Below are 20105 nucleotides of genomic sequence, written 5' to 3'. Positions count from 1 at the left end.
AGCCCCCATGTTTTTATTATTGTGCCCCATAGAACCCCTATATTGTTATTGTTGTGCCCCATAGAAACCAACGTTTGTTATTGTAGAACCCTTACATTATTATTGTTATGTAAGCCCTAATTATATTTTGACCCTTTAGACTCCTATATATACGAAGGAGGTCTTGTCATTTGAATCATCCAAGAATTGTTCATTTATGTGATGTAAAAGGAGGTTGCTCCCTCAAAGAGACTTATTTTGAAGTCGTTGATTTATTTCTTCTTTTGTTTTGTGATCTAGTTACATAACATTGATGTCTTAATTGAGAAGTCCTCATGAAATATGAGGCTATAGTATCATTTCTTGAAATTTTAACATCACAAAGCTCATTCTTCGAACTCATTGCTTGACCAATGTTTTTGATGGTGTATAATCTAACTAGGGTGTCATGCACCTTCTTTGAAATGTTAAGATTTGCGACATATGGAATCAAATGAGCTTGGATAGAATCCACAATGATACTTATGGTTGTGATGTCATCTTTCTCATATTTTGTTTTTCCTTCATTATCTGAAGTTTTAATGACCTTATGCTTCACAACACCCAAGAGGTCATTCTTTGCAAGAATGAGGTCAATCCTTGTCTTCCAAGCCCTAAAATTTGATGCTCCTCAAAGGTTTTTTTTTTTTGTTTCTTTATATTGTTGTTTATATCTGATTTCATAGAGGAACCCATGGATATAGACAAACACTCAGAGACTATATTTAAAGTCTCCTTAACCAAAGTTCTTCAAGAGTGATCTCAATGTCTTTTCCTTCACCAAAGCTTTGATTCCATGTTGATTTTTCAAGTGCAATAGATACAAGTACTAATTTTTGAAACACTGATATTTACTTCTAATGATGTAGATCATCTTTTAGCACTTTCAATTTATTATTAAGCAATTACATTCCAAAAATTCAACCATAAATGTACAAGAATAGTAGAGATCACAATGCACAAAGAGAACACAAGATTTACCTTGGGAAAACCCACTTGGGGGAAAAACCCAATGACATTTTCTTTAGAGAAATTCTTCAGTTCAACAAGAGATACAACTAATTCTGCTAGTCAATATGATGGTCAAACTTGGTCAACCATCCCTCTTGTCAAGTCAATCTTCTACCCAACAACCTTGGCCCTCTTCGATTTACCTAGGCCAAAATTTAGCCTCCTAGAATCTGCCTAGAAACTTGTCCCTGCTGCCCAGATGAATTCGTCCTTTGTCCTACTTCGTTCTCTTTGTTGCACGAAATTTCTAGGAACTTGGCGTTTCGGGCCGTACCCGAAACTCCAAAGCTTCACCGAAACTTGGCCAAATCTCAACCATCATGTAATCATTTATGAGAGTTAATATAGACTTGGTTTTCCTTCTAAATTTTCATCTATGGGTCTTATTCCCTTCTTGCAATATAATGTGTTATTCACTTATCTATAAATTTCCTATATATATATATATGACGTTTCGGTCGACTTTTCCATTTTAGGGGTGGTGACATTTCCAAAGGTACCTGTTTTAGAAAATCCAAAACGTTTCAGTGCTTCGTGCAACTTAGTTTGTCCTTCTTCTTCTTCACTTGGATGCCCATAATATATCTTTTTGTTGCATAAGAGATCAAATGGTGCCTTGTGGAGGAGGTCGAGTGCCTTATATATAGTGTTTTGCCTCTCTGAATGGGTGTTTCTTCATTGGGGCTGACTAGACAAGTTTAGAGCCAAAAATTCAAAATTCAAAATTCTTTTTTGAAACCGACATGAAGAACATGCCTTACATTAATCTTTCCACGGGCTAATAAAATAAAATGACATGAACAACTTGTCTTACTTTTTCATTATATATATTTCAAGGCCTAAAATATAAATTATGAAGACTGACCATAGCTACAAAATTCAACACAGAAGAGTAAGTCTCCTATAATGTTTTTACCTTCCATCATAAGATCAAATCACCATGGTGTTGAAAGAAGAAATTTCATACAAGTGTGTTGAAGAATAGAGTGGCAGTATCGAAGGAGTTGAAGATGTGAAGTATTTGCTACTTCGTAAAAAAAGGGAATTGCATCTGAAAATACATGCTACTTACTCTATGGACTTGGGTGTGACTATGGACATGATGCATAACAAAAAGTGGTGTGTCATGTTGCATGGAATAGAATTCTGGGGATATAGGTTGCTATAGAAGATTATAAAGAACACATGGTAAAGGGTCAAGGTGATATTCTTATGAAGATTCCAAACCGCGATTATGATTTTGTATGGTATTTAATCATTATAGTTAACCACACAGATGATTGAAGAATGGTGGGCTAGTTGCAGGTGTTAAGGATAATCGTTCAAAACTAGAAACGATCTCTTCTAGTTCAAGCGAGACTTCTTCTCGAGTTTCCTTTGGAATATCAGTGATCAACCTCTAATTTTAGATATTCTGCTAAAACAACGAAATTGTTGAATTTACCCAAAATAAGGCAAACCTTCACTTTTCCCACGGAATCAAAAAGAATTAAAACTTTGGTTTATAACCTTGTCGCATCCGTCATTACACAAACCTTTATCGCGTTAATTCTCTGCCGTCGATCTCAACACTCAATCCGACGGTTATCGCTTTCCTGCTCGCAAACTAGCCGGATGATCTCCACCATTGATTAATTCCGCTTGATCCAATGGTTGATGCGTAATCTCGCGTGGATTCTTGCGCGATGTTTAACGAGTCGAGAGCTCGTGACAAAAGCAGTTTTCGCGTGCTACGTGTCAGCTGCTAAGTGTAATTGCGTGAAAAGTTCAAATACAACTTACCACCTTAAGACTGCACAAGAAACAACTTTCACCTTCGAAGACCTCTTTTCTATTTTGTTCAACTTCTGCACTTGTTAGCACGCGATAACTGTTAGATCTATTAGATCTGTTGATCGAACGATTCAGACCTTTTCTTGGGTTTCTTGCGAATTTTGTCGGGTTTTCCTCATTCTGCCAAGTTTAAACTATGTCTAAGTTATATTCAGGATATCACTAACTAAACTCTATGGGTTCATAATACATTCCGATTAACTCAATACGTAGTGAATGAAGATTTAAACGCGATAACACAAGATTATATAAAATCTAGTTCTAAAGGGCCCAAACTGGAAATCAACAACATTCAGAAATATTTCGAAGGAACTTCGATTGACCATTCATGCGCAAAATACACAGAAATACAGAGAGACTTCAAATTTTACAGTTTAATCCTCCACAGCGAGATCCCTTTTCATTAATTCAAAACTTACATAAATACTTGTACATACAGCAACCAGATCCTAAATCAATGGATCGAAACTGCCTAATCTTATCTAAACTGCAGGATATTCTCCTTGAGAATCTCAACTAAGCCTAACTACTTGAATTAATTACAAGATAATCCAAATCCTTGAATTCTAGCTCAAATCCTATCTAGAAAGCTTTGTAAAGTGATAGCTAAAGGATCCCACTCCTTTGCTTGTAATTTTTTTTTTGTATTTTCGGAATAAAATTCGAAGCCTTTTGTCTCCAAGCCTCATGCTCCTGCATCAGACTCCTGAGGACAAAATTCTTCATGGGCTCCTGTCCATGAGCTCTTCTATAGAACTGCCCAACTTCTATAGCATGGCATCTGTCATCTAGGTAGCATCAACAATCGGTTGATCTTTCCACTTGACCAAATACTCAAAATACTCCCATCCCCTTGTCTTCTTAAACAACCTCGTCTAAAATCCTTTCTGGCTGCAATGCCTTTGCTGTAGGTAACTATTTTACCCAATCAACCTCTTGTTCTTTCTTGTCTTCTGTTGTATCCTCTGCATTTCCACTTTCATACTTGTACAAATCAGCAACATTGAAAATTGGAGATATTCCAATGTCAGGGGGTAATTCAATTTCATATGCATTTGCATAAAATTTCCTCAAGACTCTGCATGGTCCAATTTTTTTAAATTTTAACTTGTTATACTCCCTTTTTGGAAATCTTTCCTTCCTCAGGTGTGCCAAAACCAAATCTCCAACCTCAAAATTAACTTCTCTTCTTCAAGTCTGCTCTGCTCTTGTACTTTATGTTGCTATCCTGTAACTGCTGTTTTACCTGTTCATGTATTGCTTGAATCTCTGAAGAAAAATATTCTCCTTTAACACTTCTCATTTCAGCGTTTCCCAAGTCTCTTAATTTAGACATTCCTCTTGGGTGCATTCCATAAACTATATGGAATGGACTCTGCCCTGTACTCTTGTTAGGAGAATCATTATAAGCATATTCAACCTGTGCCAAAATTTGATCCCACTATTTTGGATGTTCACCTGCAAGACTTCTCAGAAGATTACCCAAGCTTCTGTTTACAACTTCAGTCTGTCCATCAGTCTGAGGATGATAAGCTGAACTGAAACTCAGTTTAGTACCAAGTTTCTTCCACAAGGTCCTCCAGAAATGACCAACAAATCTGGTGTCTCTGTCTGAAACAATGCTCTTAGGTAACCCATGTAACCTTACAATCTCCTTAAAAAACAGATTAGCAATGTGAGTAGCATCACTAGTTTTATAACATGGAATAAAATGTGCCATTTTAGAAAATTTGTCAACCACAACATAAATTGAATCATTTCCTCTTTGAGTTTTTGGTAAACCCAAAACAAAGTCCATACTTACCATATCCCAAGGTCTATCTGGAATAGGTAATGGAACATACAAACCTGTGTTTTGGCTTCTTCCCTTTGCATATTGACAAAATTTACAATTTTTCACATACTTCTCCACTTCAAATCTCATCTTCAGCCAAAAATAAAACCGGTTCAACTGCTCATAAGTCTTGTCTGCACCAAAATGTCCTCCAAGTCCACCACTATGTTTCTCCTTGATTAAATTTTCTCTCATAGAACAATTTGGTATGCACAGCTGATTTCTTCTAAACAACAATCCTTCTTGCAAGAAAAAATCCAACCACTTACTTCTGTCTAACAAAACAAGATTTTTACAAGCTTCAAATGCCTCTTTAAAATCTAAATCTTTCTCATACAATTCTTTAAGAAAATCAAAACCCAACACTTGAATTTGACTTTCTTGAACTAAAATGCTTTTTCTACTTAAGGCATCTACTACCTTGTTTGATTGGCCATTTATATGTTTTAATACAAAATTAAAACTTTGAAGATATTCTACCCATTTTGCATGTTTCTGACTAAGCTTTGGCTATTGCATAATGTACTGCAATGCATGATTGTCTGAGTAAAGTATAAACTCCTTAGACATCAAATAATGTCTCCACTTCTTCAATGACTGCACAACCGCATAATATTCCTTATCATAAGAAGAATATTTCTTCTTTGACTCATTCAATTTTTCACTGAAATAAGCTACAGGTCTATCCTCCCGACTTAAAACACCGCCAATAGCTTCTCCACTAGCATCACATTTCAGTTGAAAAGGTTTATCAAAATCAGGCAAAATCAAAATAGGTTTCTCAGTGATCTTCCTTTTCAACAGCTGAAAGTTCTTTTCTGCTTCAATAGTCCATTTAAATGGCTGTTTATCCTTCTTTATAGTGTCAATAATAGAAGCATTGATCTTACTAAAATTCCTTATGAATTTTCTATAAAAACTAGCAAGACCATGAAAACTTCTTATCTCAAAAACACTTTTCGGTGAAGGCCACTCTATGATTGCCTTTATCTTCTATGCTGATCCATCTTTAATCCATCAACAGAAACAACAAAGGCCAAATATACCAACTCTTCCTTCATGAATGAACATTTCTTTAGATTTAGCAACAACTTTTCTTGTTGCAGCTTCTATAAGACATAACTCAGATGTCTCACATGTTCCTCTTTAGATTTGCTGTAAACTAATATATCATCCAAATATACTAATAAAAATTTACCAATAATTTTTTTCAACACTTAATTCATAAGCCTCATAAATGTACTAGGAGCATTTGATAACACAAAAGGCATTACCATCCATTCATACAATCCTTCATTTGTTTTAAAAGCAGTTTTCCATTCATCACCTTCTCTAATCCTTATTTGATGATATCCACTTTTTAAATCCAGCTTTGTAAACTATCTTGCTCCACTTAAACAATCTATCAAATCTTCAATTCTAGGTAAAGGAAATCTGTCCCTGATTGTTATTTTGTTGATGGGTCTTGAATCAATGCACATTCTCTAGCCTCCATCTTTCTTTGGACTCAACACTGTTGGCACTGCACAAGGACTCAAACTCTCTCTAACCAGTCCTTTATCTAACAGTTCCTGAACCTGTTTCTTGATTTCTTCATTTTTTGTGGGAGTCATCCTGTAAGCTGCTTTATTTGGTAGATTTGCCCCTGGAATCAAATCTATATGATGACTGATTTTTCTAATGGGTGGTAACTCATTAGGCAAATCATCTACAATGATATCACAATAATTCTCTAGCATCTCTTGAATTTCAATTGGCAAATCAGAAATTTTAGTGGAAGTCATTATTACCTTGGGTTTGCAAATCAATGCAAAATTTACCTCATCCTCTTCAATCTGCTGCAAGTATTCTTTTCCACTCAGCAATAAAGTCTTTGGATCAGATTTTCTTGATGCATCCTCTTCTTCCATATGCAACAATGTATGATTAACACCATCTTTACCAAATTTGTATGTGTTCTTTTTCCCATCATGCATAGCTCCTCTGTCATACTGCCAAGGTCTTCCCAACAATATGTGACACACATCCATAGGCATCACATCACACAAAATTTTGTCTTTGTATTTGCCCAACTGCAACTCCACTTCACACTGTTCATTCACTAACAACTGATGTCCTTTTTGAAGCCATGACACCTAAGGTGTTGGATGTTTCTTTGTCTTTAATTTAAACTTCTCCACCACTTCTGTAGAGACCAAATTATCAGTACTGCCACTATCAATTATCATTTGACGACATTTTCCTTGAACCTTGCACACAGTCCTGAACAAAGTGTTTCTTTGTGCTGGTTCAACAACTTCCTTTGCTGGCTTTAACAAAACTTTGTTAACTACCAAAGATTCCCCTTTCTCTGGTACATTTTCTTCTTCTGGCACCTTTGCTGCTTCCACTTCACTCTGAGCAACAATTACATTTCTCTGATTTGTTCTTGCATTTTCTGGGCATTCATAGGATTTGTGTCCCAGCGTGTTACATCTGTAACATTTGATATCTCTTCCTCATCTTCCTCTGAAAAAACTCCTTCTTCCACTTGCATCACCTTCTGTGGGTGTATGCTGACTCGAGCTGCTGCTAGCTCCATCTCTAGGTGCTGTAGATCTTCCTCTACCACCTTGACTTCCGTTGCCTCGGAAAGCACCTCTACTTTTGGCAAATTGCTTCCTCATGAGCTTTTCTTCAGCGTTCAATACCATTTGATAAGTCTCTTCCACTGTTTTAGGAGACAACAAACTTATCTCATCTTGGATCTTCATTTTGAGACCATTTATGTATCTTGCAACTTTCTCATCTGTATCTTGAATTTGTCCAGCTCTTATGCTCACTTTGTAAAATTCCTTTGTGTATTCTTTCACTGTCAAAGACCTTTGTCTAAGATTCTGCATCTGTCTAAATAATGTCTGTTGATAATCACTTGGCAAAAACTTACCTCTCAACTTTGCCACCATCCTGTTCCAATTTTTATTGGCTGCTTACCAAGTCTTTTTCTTTCTGCCTGCACTCCATCCCACCAAAGTGTTGCATGTCCTTTCAATTTTGTGACAAAAAATTTCACTCTCTTTCCTTATTCCATTTCTTCATAATCAAAGAGTTTATGCATGTTATTAATCCAATCTATCAACTCCTCAGGGTTTAAACCTCCTGTATAAACTGTACGCTCAAGTCTGGGTTTAGATGTGGATCCTAACACTGACTTAAAGAATCTCATTTCAGGAGTAATTTCTGTAGGTCCTCTGCGTCTGCAGCTTCAACTTCAGGCTCACTGACATCTCTAGCATCTGCATCTCCTTGATTTCCCATTTCCACTGCTTCCAATCTAGCTTGCATCTGTTGCATAGCTTCCAACACTTAAGCATTTTCAACTAGTCTTCCTCTTCTTTGACCACGTCTTCCTCCAACTTTGAAAGCCATGTTGGACTTCTTTCTTTGATCTTTGAGATCCTGATCAGTGTCAATAAGCTGCTCTGATACCACTAATGGTGGGCTGGTTGTAGGTGTTAAGGATAATCGTTCAAAACCAGAAACGATCTCTTCTAGTTCAGGCGGGACTTCTTCTCGGGTTTCCTTTGGAATATCAGTCATCAACCTCTAATTTTAGATATTCTGCTAAAACAACAGAACTGTTGAATTTACCTGAAATAAGGCAAACCTTCACTTTTCCCACGGAATAAAAAAGAATTAAAACTTTGTTCTATAACCTTGTCGCATTTGTCATTCCACAAACCTTTATCGCGTTAATTCTCCGCCGTCGATCTCAACAATCAATCCGACGGTTATCGCTTTCCCGCTCGCAAACTAGCCGGATGATCTCCACCATTGATTAATTCCGTTTGATTCAACGGTTGACGCGTAATCTCACGTGGATTCTTGCGTGATGTTTAACGAGCTGAGAGCACGTGAGAAAAGCAGTTTTCCCGTGCTACGTGTCGGTTGCTAAGTGTAATCGCGTGAAAATTTCAAATACAACATACCACCTTGAGACAATTTCAAATACAACTTACCACCTTGAGACTGCACAAGAAACAACTTTCACCTTCGAAGACCACTTTTCTATTTTGTTTAACTTTTGCGCTTGTTAGCACGCGATAACCGTTAGATTTATTAGATCTGTTGATCGAACGGTTCAGATCTTTTCCTGGGTTTCTTGCGAATTTTGTCGGGTTTTCCTCATTCCGCCAAGGTTTTAGCGCTTCTGCCAAGTTTAAACTATGTCTAAGTTATATTTATAGGATATCACTAACTAAACTCTATGGGTTCATAATACATTCCGATTAACTCAATACACAGTGAATGAAGATTTAAACGCGATAACACAAGACTATATAAAATCTAGTTCTAAAGGGCCCAAACTGGAAATTAATAACATTCCGAAATATTTCGAAGGAAATTCAAACCTCCGGGATTGACCATTCATGCACAGAATACACAAAAATACAGAGAGACTTCAAATTTTACAGTCTAATCCTCCACAACGAAATCCCTTTTCATTAATGCAAAACTTACATAAATACCTGTACATACAACAACCAGATCCTAAATCAATGGATCAAAACTGCCTAATCTTATCTAATCTACAGGATATTCTCCTTGAGAATCTCAACTAAGCCTAACTACTTGAATTAATTACAAGATAATCCAAATCCCTGAATTCTAGCTCAAATCCTATCTAGAAAGCTTTGTAAAGTGACAGCTAAAGGATCCCACTCCTTTGCTTGTAAACTTTTTTTGTATTTTTGGAATAAAATTTGAAGCCTTTTGTCTCCAAGCCTCATGCTCCCGCATCAAAGAATTAGAATATGGATGGTAGTGTGTAGCATCTCCACATCTCAAAGTACTAAAATGATGTAATATGACTGATCACATGTCAGTGTCAACTCCTATGGAAACAAGCATATGAAGTTAGCCATTTGTGAACAGTTGAAATCTGGGAATGCACCTCTGTATAGGTTGTTCACCTAATCTATCTTACCACCACCAGGCCTGATCTAAATTATGTTGTTCTTATTGTTTCACCAGTTATGGCAAGTCCCAAAGGACATTTACTGGAAAGCAATAGTTTTAATGTAAATGGTATGTCGCAATATGGAGTTGAGTGCCGGGTGATAACTTAATATGGGTTGGGTATAGTCTATAGAGATTCAGATTGGGCAGGTTGCATAGATGAAAGAAAGCCATGCTGTACTCGTTCAACATTGAGTTAAAGAGTAATTTCACTTGTTAGAAGCAGCTGACTATTGTATTGCCCTTAACAGAAGTGAAATACAAAGTAGTTCTTAGTGTGATCATTGATGTAAGAAGGTATATGGCTTAGGAGTGTTTTTGGTGACACGAACCTTCAAAAACTCAAGCCATGCTCATATATGGTGAGGTTTTGAGGGATTTTTTTGAATTTGTTTTATATAGCATGTTTATGGCTGTGGGATAGGATACAGATATCGATAAATTAGTATGGTACAGAAAATTTGGTTGTATCTACTATCTATACAGTAAGGAAATTTCTGTACCCCAGGCCTAGATATGGCCATATCTTGTAACTATGATTAGAAGGGAAAATCCACACTCAGCTTGTCTTGATGACCCTAGAGAGTTCACAGTTGTGCTTTGTCTCATCCATCTCCATCTCTTCAAAGCATCCGTGCAGGCTGGTAGTTAAATCTACCACAAAGTTCCCCTCTTATCATTATACAGTTTTTCTATAAAATTAGTTATTTCTAAAGCATTAATTCTAAATTTAGAATAATTAAGATTTTGGATAATTGTCTATAACACCCTTCACCTAGTTCATGGAGAGACTGGGTGTTCTATGCATGTTGTTTATATCAGTTTTTCGGATAAGATTTGGTTACATTTTCTCTTTTACGTTCTGTTGTAAACTTGTCAGTACGTTGAATCATGATTTTTATTGAATATGCAGTTAATAATATATACACGACATTCATAATTATATGGTGTGTATAACTGTATCCCAGTCTATTGTATATTGATGCCCTTCATAGAAATTGGTGGTTGTATCATGGTAACAAATTGTGTGTAGATCAACTTTTTTATTAACCAAATTTATGCTATTTTGCAGGTTAGAATTGTGCAAAATTGTGTTTCTTCAAACCTGTTTGCTTAGTAAAAATAAATTGTGAATTTTGTCTTCTGCTGTTTCAGCACATCCGATTCTTCATTTGGTATGGATATGTTCAAAAGAATGCTTCAGACTGGCCATCCAAGCATGCTTAGTTGATGAATAATGATCAATGGGCTCTACCCATTGTACAGCTGTTATGTGTAAGCTCTCTCTCTTTCTCTCTGCACATTCGTATAAATTATTGGATATCAAGTCCAATTTGAGCTCTAGTCACCACACGCACAGCACTTTGCAAAGTCCATCCACAATTTTATTAAACTATTAGTGATTTTGCTATGCAACAGGTTAAATATAATGTCAACGACGGAATATTGAAGAATTAATTTGCATAGCTTAACTGTAAATATTGTTGGCAATGTTGATGTTATGATTCACATGTTCATACTTCGAGGCTGTTGGAAAATGGGGCTTGAAGTTTGTAGGTGCTTTTATTTGCCAGGCTATGTGTTGTAAAATGAAAAGAAAGTTATAACTTCCCATGTACAGTTTTCACATATATTATTGCAGGAGCAGTCTATGGATCCTTGCTTTTGTCTATCTTATAGTTGCTCCTGGGGATCATCTTGTAAAAATTACACTCCACAATTTCAAGCAACGTACTTGATCAGCTTGAAATGAAATGATCTGCTAAAATAAGTTCTTTGCTAGGTGATGTAATTTAAGTACTTGATGTAAATACTATACTCGTTAATTGTGATCTGTGAGAAGGGAAAATGCTGGAGTCTTCATGAAAAACACGAGACAAAAAGTGACATACTTGATCACCTTGAAATGAAATGCTCTGCTAAAATATAAGTTCTTTGCTAGGTGATGTAAATTAAATGGTTGATGGGAACACTATTCTCATTAATAGTGATCTGTGAAAAGGGAAAATGCTGGAGTCTTCATCATAAACAGGAGACTAAAAGTGACTTTTCAGACTTAGTGTTAGCCTAAGAATGTGATTTCAGATACCATATTTGCTGTTGTCCATATTGAAATATTAACAGTAGGGAAGCGATGGAGGTTTTGTTAGGAGTTGTTCTTCATCTTAGTTAACAAAGCATGTGTTGGTCCGAAAACCAACCCTACCTGGAATAGACGATAAACTTAAATGTCTCACACCCAACACTTAACAGAGAACATATTTATAGTGGGAAACAACCCAAAGGATCGGTGGAAAACTTACTCTAGAACATAGAGTATGTAGCGTATTGATTGCAGAAGCTGTTTACATCACTTGGTGCTTCAGTCCCTTAACGTCCAATACATTCTTAATAGTGACAATGAAAGGGAGAGATGGATTGATTGATAGATAGATCACCTCCGTACTTCCCGCTATTACAACTTCCTCTTATTCATGAAGAAAGGGTTGATAAGGTCAGCTTTGTTCACCAAGTTAGGTATTCAACCTTGATCCGTCTTGTTATGCTTAATTTAATTAATGTTGCACCCTTAAAAGAAGGTGGGTTTTCCATACCCAACAACATGTGTACCACTGCTCACTGGTGCAGCGTGGCAGCTTGCTCATTTCTTCTTTCACTCTTAGTCTTTTATGGGAGTGTTGTTCCTTATCTGTTGTTATTTCATCTTGTTCCTTTATCTTTGACCTACAAGATTTTCATGTTAGGTGGTGGTCCTGATGAGGACACCTAGTGCCCAGAGCTATGGCGTGGATGGGAATGGAGATGGAGACTGGGATACCTATGTTTTAGCCTTGTCACATTAGAAAATTAGCTGCCTTACTCAAGATAAAAGGAAAGGCAAAGTATGTGAAAGCCTTAATTTTTGAGTGTAGAGTTTGTTATAAGCAAAAGGATACCATCTTTGCCATGTATTAGTTTTTTTAAATCCTCCGAATCAAATTTTGGTAATGGTATACAATTAAGAAATTGAGTTTTTTTTGTAGATTTAACATTTTATAAACTTTGTATCACCAGGTCCATCTTTAATGGGCCTGCATCTATTCCCTATAAATCACTTTTCCTTGGAAAACAACGACATGGACTAACCCACTGAATTTATTGGAGGGCAATTCCCTAAATGTTGAGAACCAAATTTTGTATTATTGGGTCATCGGGTATGAAAATATGGATAGTTACTAGGTACCAAAGTATATGATACCATGATATTTGACCGTCGTTGCTCAAGACCAAAACAAAATATTGATATGTTTCATCTTTTTGAAGATTATACATTGCTAATGTTAGACACAAAGTTTGTGATTTCACCTTTTTTTGAAGGTATCGTGAGAAACATGTTAAGTTTTTTCTCTCTTCATAGCTAGGTTGAGCCTAGATTGGAGTCAACTCTAATCTTGAATGAAAGAATTGTTGAAAATGTAACTAGTGTCGGTCTTCATAATTGTTGTCAAGCTCATGACATGATGTAATTCTTATGTATTTGTTAAAAGAAAGAAAAAAGTAAATTTTTTGTAAAGATTAAAATAAAATTATTTTTATAAGCATGAGTTTCATGTTCAATTTATTTTGTTTCTAGGTCTAAGCACCCATTGTGTGCTTCTAGGCTTTGTGTCATGAGTCATTGTCATCTTGTATTAAACCCTTCTTGGGCTTATTATGTCAAAGAAAGAAAAAATATTTTATGTAATTTGGTCAATTATGGCTCCTCCACCAAGTCGACCTACCCTCTCTATAAGTCGACCTCAAAAGGGGTGATCCAACCACTATAAATAAGAAGGAACAAGACCTCATTTGCTCACTCACTAAGGAAGTTTGATTTGCAATCAAAAGGACTTGTGAAGAAGGTTTAAAAAAAAAGGAAAAACCATAGCAAAGAGAGGAGGAACCCCAACGAAGGAGTGAAGCACATTTTTCTCTTGTTTTCCCTCACACGTGCGAGATTTTGAGTTGTAGGAGAGGTCGAAAATTGCAGGCCTGCAGTAGAGGCTGAAAATTGCAGGCCTGCAGTAGAGGCCGAAATTCTGTAGTCGGAGGGCCAAAATTTTTGATTGATGCAGTATTGAAGAAGATTGGCTCTTGTTGACTAGAAGTTGTTCTTTGTCATCTTGGAAGGACTATCTTGGAACACTGAATTGGTGAGTGAAGCACATTTTTCTCTTGTTTTCCCTCACACGTGCGAGATTTTGAGTTGTAGGAGAGGTCGAAAATTGCAGGCCTGCAGTAGAGGCTGAAAATTGCAGGCCTGTAGTAGAGGCCGAAATTCTATAGTCGGAGGGCCAAAATTTTTGATTGATGCAGTATTGAAGAAGATTGGCTCTTGTTGACTAGAAGTTGTTCTTTGTCATCTTGGAAGGACTATCTTGGAACACTGAATTGGTGGATTGGAGAAGGTCTTTGTCGTAAGGTCTTGGTTGTTTCATTTGATTTGGTTCTAAAAGAAGAAAATATAATTTTTGGGTTTTCCCATAGAAGAGGGGTTTTCCCCTCACTGAGAGCTTACATCCCGTCTCCTTGTTTTGTTCTTCATGCATTTATGTTTTTGTTAGTTGCTTGATGATTAGAAGATAAAAGAAGACATAAAAGAAGCCCATAAGATTGCAAAGAAATCACAAGTAATTATCAAGATAAGAAAATCTTTTTGCCTTTCTGATTTTCTATTATGGTATCAGAGCTAAGGTGAAGAAGGAAAAAGGCATCTTGAAGATCAATAGCTCTCATCATTTTAAGGAAGGATTCGAGAGAAGTTTTTAAGGTAGATCACAAGGAGTAGTGGAAGTCTTGAGAGATCTTATAGAAGTCTTGAAGTATTGAGAGATCTTATAGAAGTCTTGAAAGTTAATAAGCTAACTTGAAGAAGAAAGCTACAAGGATATCTAGACTCCATAAGAGTAACATTGAAAAGTTTACCTATGGCCCCATCAATGAAATCTAAGAACAAATTTTGAGGAGCCTCTAACTTTAGAGCATGGAAGACAATGATGGACTTCATCCTTGCAAGGAATAAAGTATTGGAATTAGTACAAGGAAAAGTCAAAGAATCTACAGATGATGCTAGAAAGGAGAAGTACAAAGAGAATGACATTATAGCCATGAACATAATTGTGGATGGAGTTAAAGATAACTTGATTCCCGACATATCCACTCGGATGGAGTTAAAGATAACTTGATTCCCTACATATCCACTCTAGATACTTCAAAGAAAATGTATGATGCCCTCTCCAAGTTATTTACAATCAAGAATATTGCTCAAGTGGCAAGCCTAAAGAATGAACTATGAATTGTTAAAATGACTAAAGATGATACAGTGTCCTCTTACTTTGTAAGAATTGCCCGTATAAGAGATGAACTTCAAACAATTGATGTAATAATCCCTGATAAGGAACATGTGATTGTTGTCCTTCTAGGACTACCAAAGTCTTGGAATGCCTTTGCAATTGGAATTAATAGTTGGAAAAATTCTCCCTTTTTTGAAGAAATGTGGTGTGCTTGTATTCAATAAGAAACTCCTATTCCTTGATAGGAGGTAAGCAAGAAGATGAAGAAAACAACTCAGATGCCTACTTTGCTCATTTCAAGAAGAAAGGAGGTAAGAATTCTAAAGGGTCAAAGAAAAATCATGGGAAGATTGACCTTTCTAAAATAGAATGCTATCATTGTCATAAGATGGGACAGTATACGAATCAATGCTCGGATAATTCAAAGAACAAGAAGATAGAAAGAGATCAAGCCATTGTTTCCACTGATGAAGCTCCACCAATGAAGAACAAAACCAAGGACTCTGAAGTCAAAGACTTATTCTATTAAGTTTTTGGAGATATTATCCCTTGTATATACTTTGCTTATAGTACAGGTTATTATTTTTAGGTCTTGTAAAGTTTCTCTTATGTTTAACTCTAGGATCAATCTTTCTTTTTGATCTCCGGGGTTTATAGATCTAATATGTTTTGTTAGAAAGTTCTCGAGTTGTTTTGATAAGTTAAAGGAATCCCTCTCAAGACTAGATTGATGCAAGATCAAGAGGGAGCTTCCACCTTTTCACAGAAGATAAGCATCATGTTCTTTATTTCCTTTTCATTGTTGATTTCCTCTATATGTCTAGCTTCATTCTTGCTTATAATCCTTTTTCTTGTGTTTTCCTTGAAAATAAAATTTTGCAAGAATGTTTACAAAAGAAAGGATTGTGGCTATATTCAGAGGGAGCTTTCAAAGAAAGACTTGTATAAAGCTTTGTTGCAAAGGGAGCCCTTCTAGAGGAAGCCTTACAAGGCTTGTAAAAAAAGTAACTAAAGGTATGTATAAGATTACAAGATTTGTAGCAGGGCTTCATCATATAGGCACGATATTTTTGTTATATATTAATGACTCTCTCATGTCTAAGGTTTTGCTATAGAATCATGAAGATTATTATATTGTTAGGGTGTTTGATTTCTAAGATTAAATACAACCCTTGTAGTATTATCTTTTGATATTTGTTCACTTTGGTAAAACCCTACCTTTTTTATTATGGTTTGTTGATGATATCTAGGGCATATGATAAAACCCTAGATTTTTAGGGGTTTGTTGTCACTTGTCATTCCATCTTATATTTGTGTCAAATGGTCCTATTTTTCATCCCTGGTGCAGACAAGGACAAGTGCGTTCTTGGTGGACTAAAGGGAAACCCAAAAAGGAGAGCTGAAAATATGAGGATGAAACCAAAGCGAGAATCAGAAGTTCGGAGACAAAATTCAGAAGGGAGCCACAATCTAAGAGGCAGTGCCAAAATGAGAAAGGAAGGTCGACCATCGGGACTCGATATCAGAACATTGGAGTAGAAGGCATATCGGGATATTGGAGGTAGGAACTAAAGGACATCGACAATCTATTCAAACACTGACCCGAAATGGAATATCGGAGAAGGCAACAGGAAGGAAGGTATCTTGGGACCTGATATCGAAACCTCATAGTGATCTAATTTCAGAAGCCTAGAGCTTTTAGAGCCTCAAAGTTTCGTAACTCCTTAACAATTACAATTCTTTAGAAGCCTCGACAAAGGAAATCACATGAAAAACCAAGAACTGAGGGACCCCTTTCTCTCTCTTCCAAAGAAGACACACGACAGCCAGTGATTGGCCTCGAGAAGCAGACACAGTAAATGACCTCAACATGACGTGGTTGTATGGTAGACACGTGGCAGTCAATTTTAGCATTTTCGGGGGCCTAATGGGGAACATTTGGGTGACACGTGTCACCACTAAGGAGGGGCCATGTGGAGATGATGACATTTGCGTGACATCATCTTGGAGTTCGACATTTCAGAGGAAAGAGACTTCGTAACCTCTGTTTAAATTGTTTATGAAAAGTTTCGATACGATAAAGGGTCTTCGTGTATGATTGGCACCCGGTCATGGGAACCCAAGAAAACCAAGGGCGCAGAGATGGGTCGAGAACCTAGTGCTAGGAACCATATTGGGGATGTGAATATCAAAACTCCTTTGTAAATTCATTATGAAAAGGTTCTAATGAGAGGGGCTCCAATGTTTTGTGGCACAGAGTCGTGAGAACTTAAAAGTACAGAGAGACTAGGGTGGGCAGAGCACCTAAGTGCTAAGGAGGAATATCAAAGCAAGGAGATATCAAGACTCTGTTCTAATTCCATTTTGAAAAGGTTTCAATAATAAGGAGCTCCGATGTTATGTGGCACTTAGTCGCAAGCATTCAATGAACCAAGGGCGAAGCATGAATGTCAAAGGGAGATAGGTCCCCGATAGGAGCCCGAAGGCTTAAGCACCGAAGCACCCAAGCCACTGGTCATGGCACCCGGTTCTATTGCGGAGTTGCTATAAGGCGACTAATAGAAAAGGGGCTACGAGCATTGGGATAATATGATTTCGTAACTTCTATTTTAATAGAGTTATGATGCCAAGGGCTCTGAAATCTCGAATGATGTATTGTATGAAAGCCTCTGGTCACAGCTAGTGGTTCTATGGTATATGAGCAATAAGGGGCTAAAGGCATAAGAACTTTGTGTTTTCGTAATGTCAATTTAAATGAAGTTACGATGTGCCTTGGCTCTGAAGTTGCACTATGCTAATATCACAGGATGTATTGGGCCTCGATAGTGTAGCACGAAGGTAATAAAAGATGGATGGGTCGACAACTATGTTGCATAACACATCCTAATGCCACCACATCAAATCACGACCAACTCCAATGTGAGGAAATTCAAGTAGTTAAAGGGAGAAAGCGACAGACGTATTGGTAGGTAACCGTGGAGGAATATTACGACAGAGGCGTGGCTAGATCAGAGGCAATCAAAGGAATAAGCACGAGATTTATTATTCTGTGTCAATCGTGACACCTCCTGTTTCTCACGTTTCAGTTAATATTGTATTTTCAAGAAAAGAATCCAATCTGTTATGTAATCATTAGTATAGCTAGGCCATTCGCATGCTCAAACAACTAGGCAGTTTAGACAGATAGCACTTTGAAGATATTTTGTAACTATTGTTTGAGCTCTCTCTCTATAAAACGGAGGAGGAATTCAGTGGTAAAGGTTCCCAAACTCTGTTCCCATTGGTTCTGAATTCTGTCTGTTCAGGGATTCGGAATTTTGTTTTCAGAGAGGTTCCAAATTTGGTTCTAATTTCTTGTTCCTAAGATTGTTATTGTTTTGCACATTTTCACTAGTTTGGGCCTTATGACATGTATTTCATTCTAAAAAAATTAATGAAGTGGCTGGTGGTTCCAAGCATTTGGGATATGCAATATGTGTTCCTCTTCTGTATTTCATTTCATGTGTCTTTTCTTCTTCAGAAATTATGTAATTGTAGCTGCCAGATTCACTCTTAAAGCCTAGATTTACTTATGATATGTTGTAGCAGATGGTATCTGTGCAGTTACAAATTTACCTATATTATGTGATAGCAGACAATACCTGTGAAATCATAGATTTTCTAATGTTATGTGATAGCAGATGGTACTTGTGAGATTTGCAGATTTACCTATGTTGTGTGATAGCAGATAGTGCTTGGGAGGCATTGAGTTGGAAGCCTTAAAATGCGCTCCATAATTTTTTCACTTCATTCCTTTTATCCTTTCATGATTCTACTGGAATTTGTTGCATAGGATTTTGTGTTTATCCATCCTTCTGCACTGAGTTCCTTCCTCATTTGTCTCCTCCCCATCTTACTGCAATGACAAAATTTAAGCTCCATTTTCTATGTGTCAGCCAACAAACCTGAAACATTTATTCTTGGGAATGATACCTTGTTAATGTGTACACCAAATCTGCCTCTGAGAAAGGAAATTAAACCAACTTCTAAATCATTTTACATTCATCACTTGAGTTACACCAAATTATCTTCAAGAGAGACTAAGATGTCATGGGCACTGACCTCTCCTCAACCCAGGGTTTGTCTCTAGGAGCTACAACTTCTTCTGACGCTGTTGTACGGAAACGAATCAAAATATTTTTCCCTGGGTACAACATTAATACATTCTCTCCCCTTGACAACTCCATTGTTTAAATCTTCGTTTGATCATCCTGGCTTTCAAAAGGCCTCCTACTCGCTTTGACACTTCTTGACAGAAAACTCTCCCTGAATTCGACCTTGAGATCTCTCACCTAAAGTGGTTTTCAAAATGGCTCTTCTTGCATTCTTGGCCAACAAATTTGCCCCATTAGATTTTTCTTTTGTCGTTGGTTACCCCCATCATGTTCCTCCATTTCAAGAATGACCTGCCTATTTGCCTAGATTCAATGGAAGCGCAGATGGAAGCCCGAACTGGCACCTTAAGGACTTTCATGAATGCATGGAGAAACATGGTATTGTTCCCAAAGATGTGAAAATGAAATTGTTCATGTATCCTTTGGATATGGATGCTAGGGTTTGGTACAAAACACTACCTCGTGGTAGCATATCCTCTATGAAGAGCTTTCACATAACATATAATGATTTTTACAAAGGATTATATCCACCAACTTCTCTGTTTAAAGATGGTTGTGAATATTTTAATGTTGAAAATCTTTCCAAGACTAATGATGATGTTGAAGATATTTGTGGAGCTCAACTCCAAGAAAACATATACTTGCATCAAGAAGCACTGCCCAACAATCAAGAAAAGGAAGGAGACATTGTTAAGCTGCAAATAAACCCTCAGAGCTTGTATTTTGTTGAACTTGATGGTTCTCCTTTGTATGATTTGTATGACTTAGATGGAGAGTTGGGTGTTGTAGAATCACAATAGTGTCAGTCATGGGAAGCTGCTCAAAAAGAGGAAGTTGACAATGGGGTTAACAAAGAGGCTCCAGTTTATGATTTACATCCTTCAGATGGAGAACAAGGTATTAGCATATGCCTAAGACAACCACAAGAAGAAAATGATTCCCAAC

The 20105-nt window shown here is 36.9% G+C and overlaps 1 protein-coding gene across 3 annotated transcripts in view; it reads left to right on the top strand.

Moving 5' to 3' along the window:
• Nucleotides 1–11528, top strand: part of LOC149261617 (meiotically up-regulated protein) — an 85097-nt gene extending 73569 nt beyond the window's left edge. For 2 of the 3 annotated variants that reach the window (XM_089422484.1, XM_089422485.1), the window contains exons 8-9: nt 10850–10969; nt 11114–11528. In XM_089422484.1, coding sequence (XP_089278610.1) covers nt 10850–10925 — 76 coding nt within the window. In that variant the 3' untranslated portion in view covers nt 10926–10969; nt 11114–11528. The remainder of the gene's footprint in view (nt 1–10849; nt 10970–11113) is intronic. The other variant, XM_089422487.1, reaches the window with a different exon arrangement.
• Nucleotides 11529–20105: the final 8577 nt, after the last annotated feature.

Source organism: Pinus tabuliformis, chromosome 6 (genome assembly GCF_031772625.1).
Source record: "Pinus tabuliformis cultivar Carrire ecotype Pingquan chromosome 6, CPIR1, whole genome shotgun sequence".
Taxonomy (NCBI): Eukaryota; Viridiplantae; Streptophyta; class Pinopsida; order Pinales; family Pinaceae; genus Pinus; species Pinus tabuliformis.
Note: the sequence above shows the minus strand (reverse complement) of the source record. Positions and strands in the feature narration are given on the sequence as shown.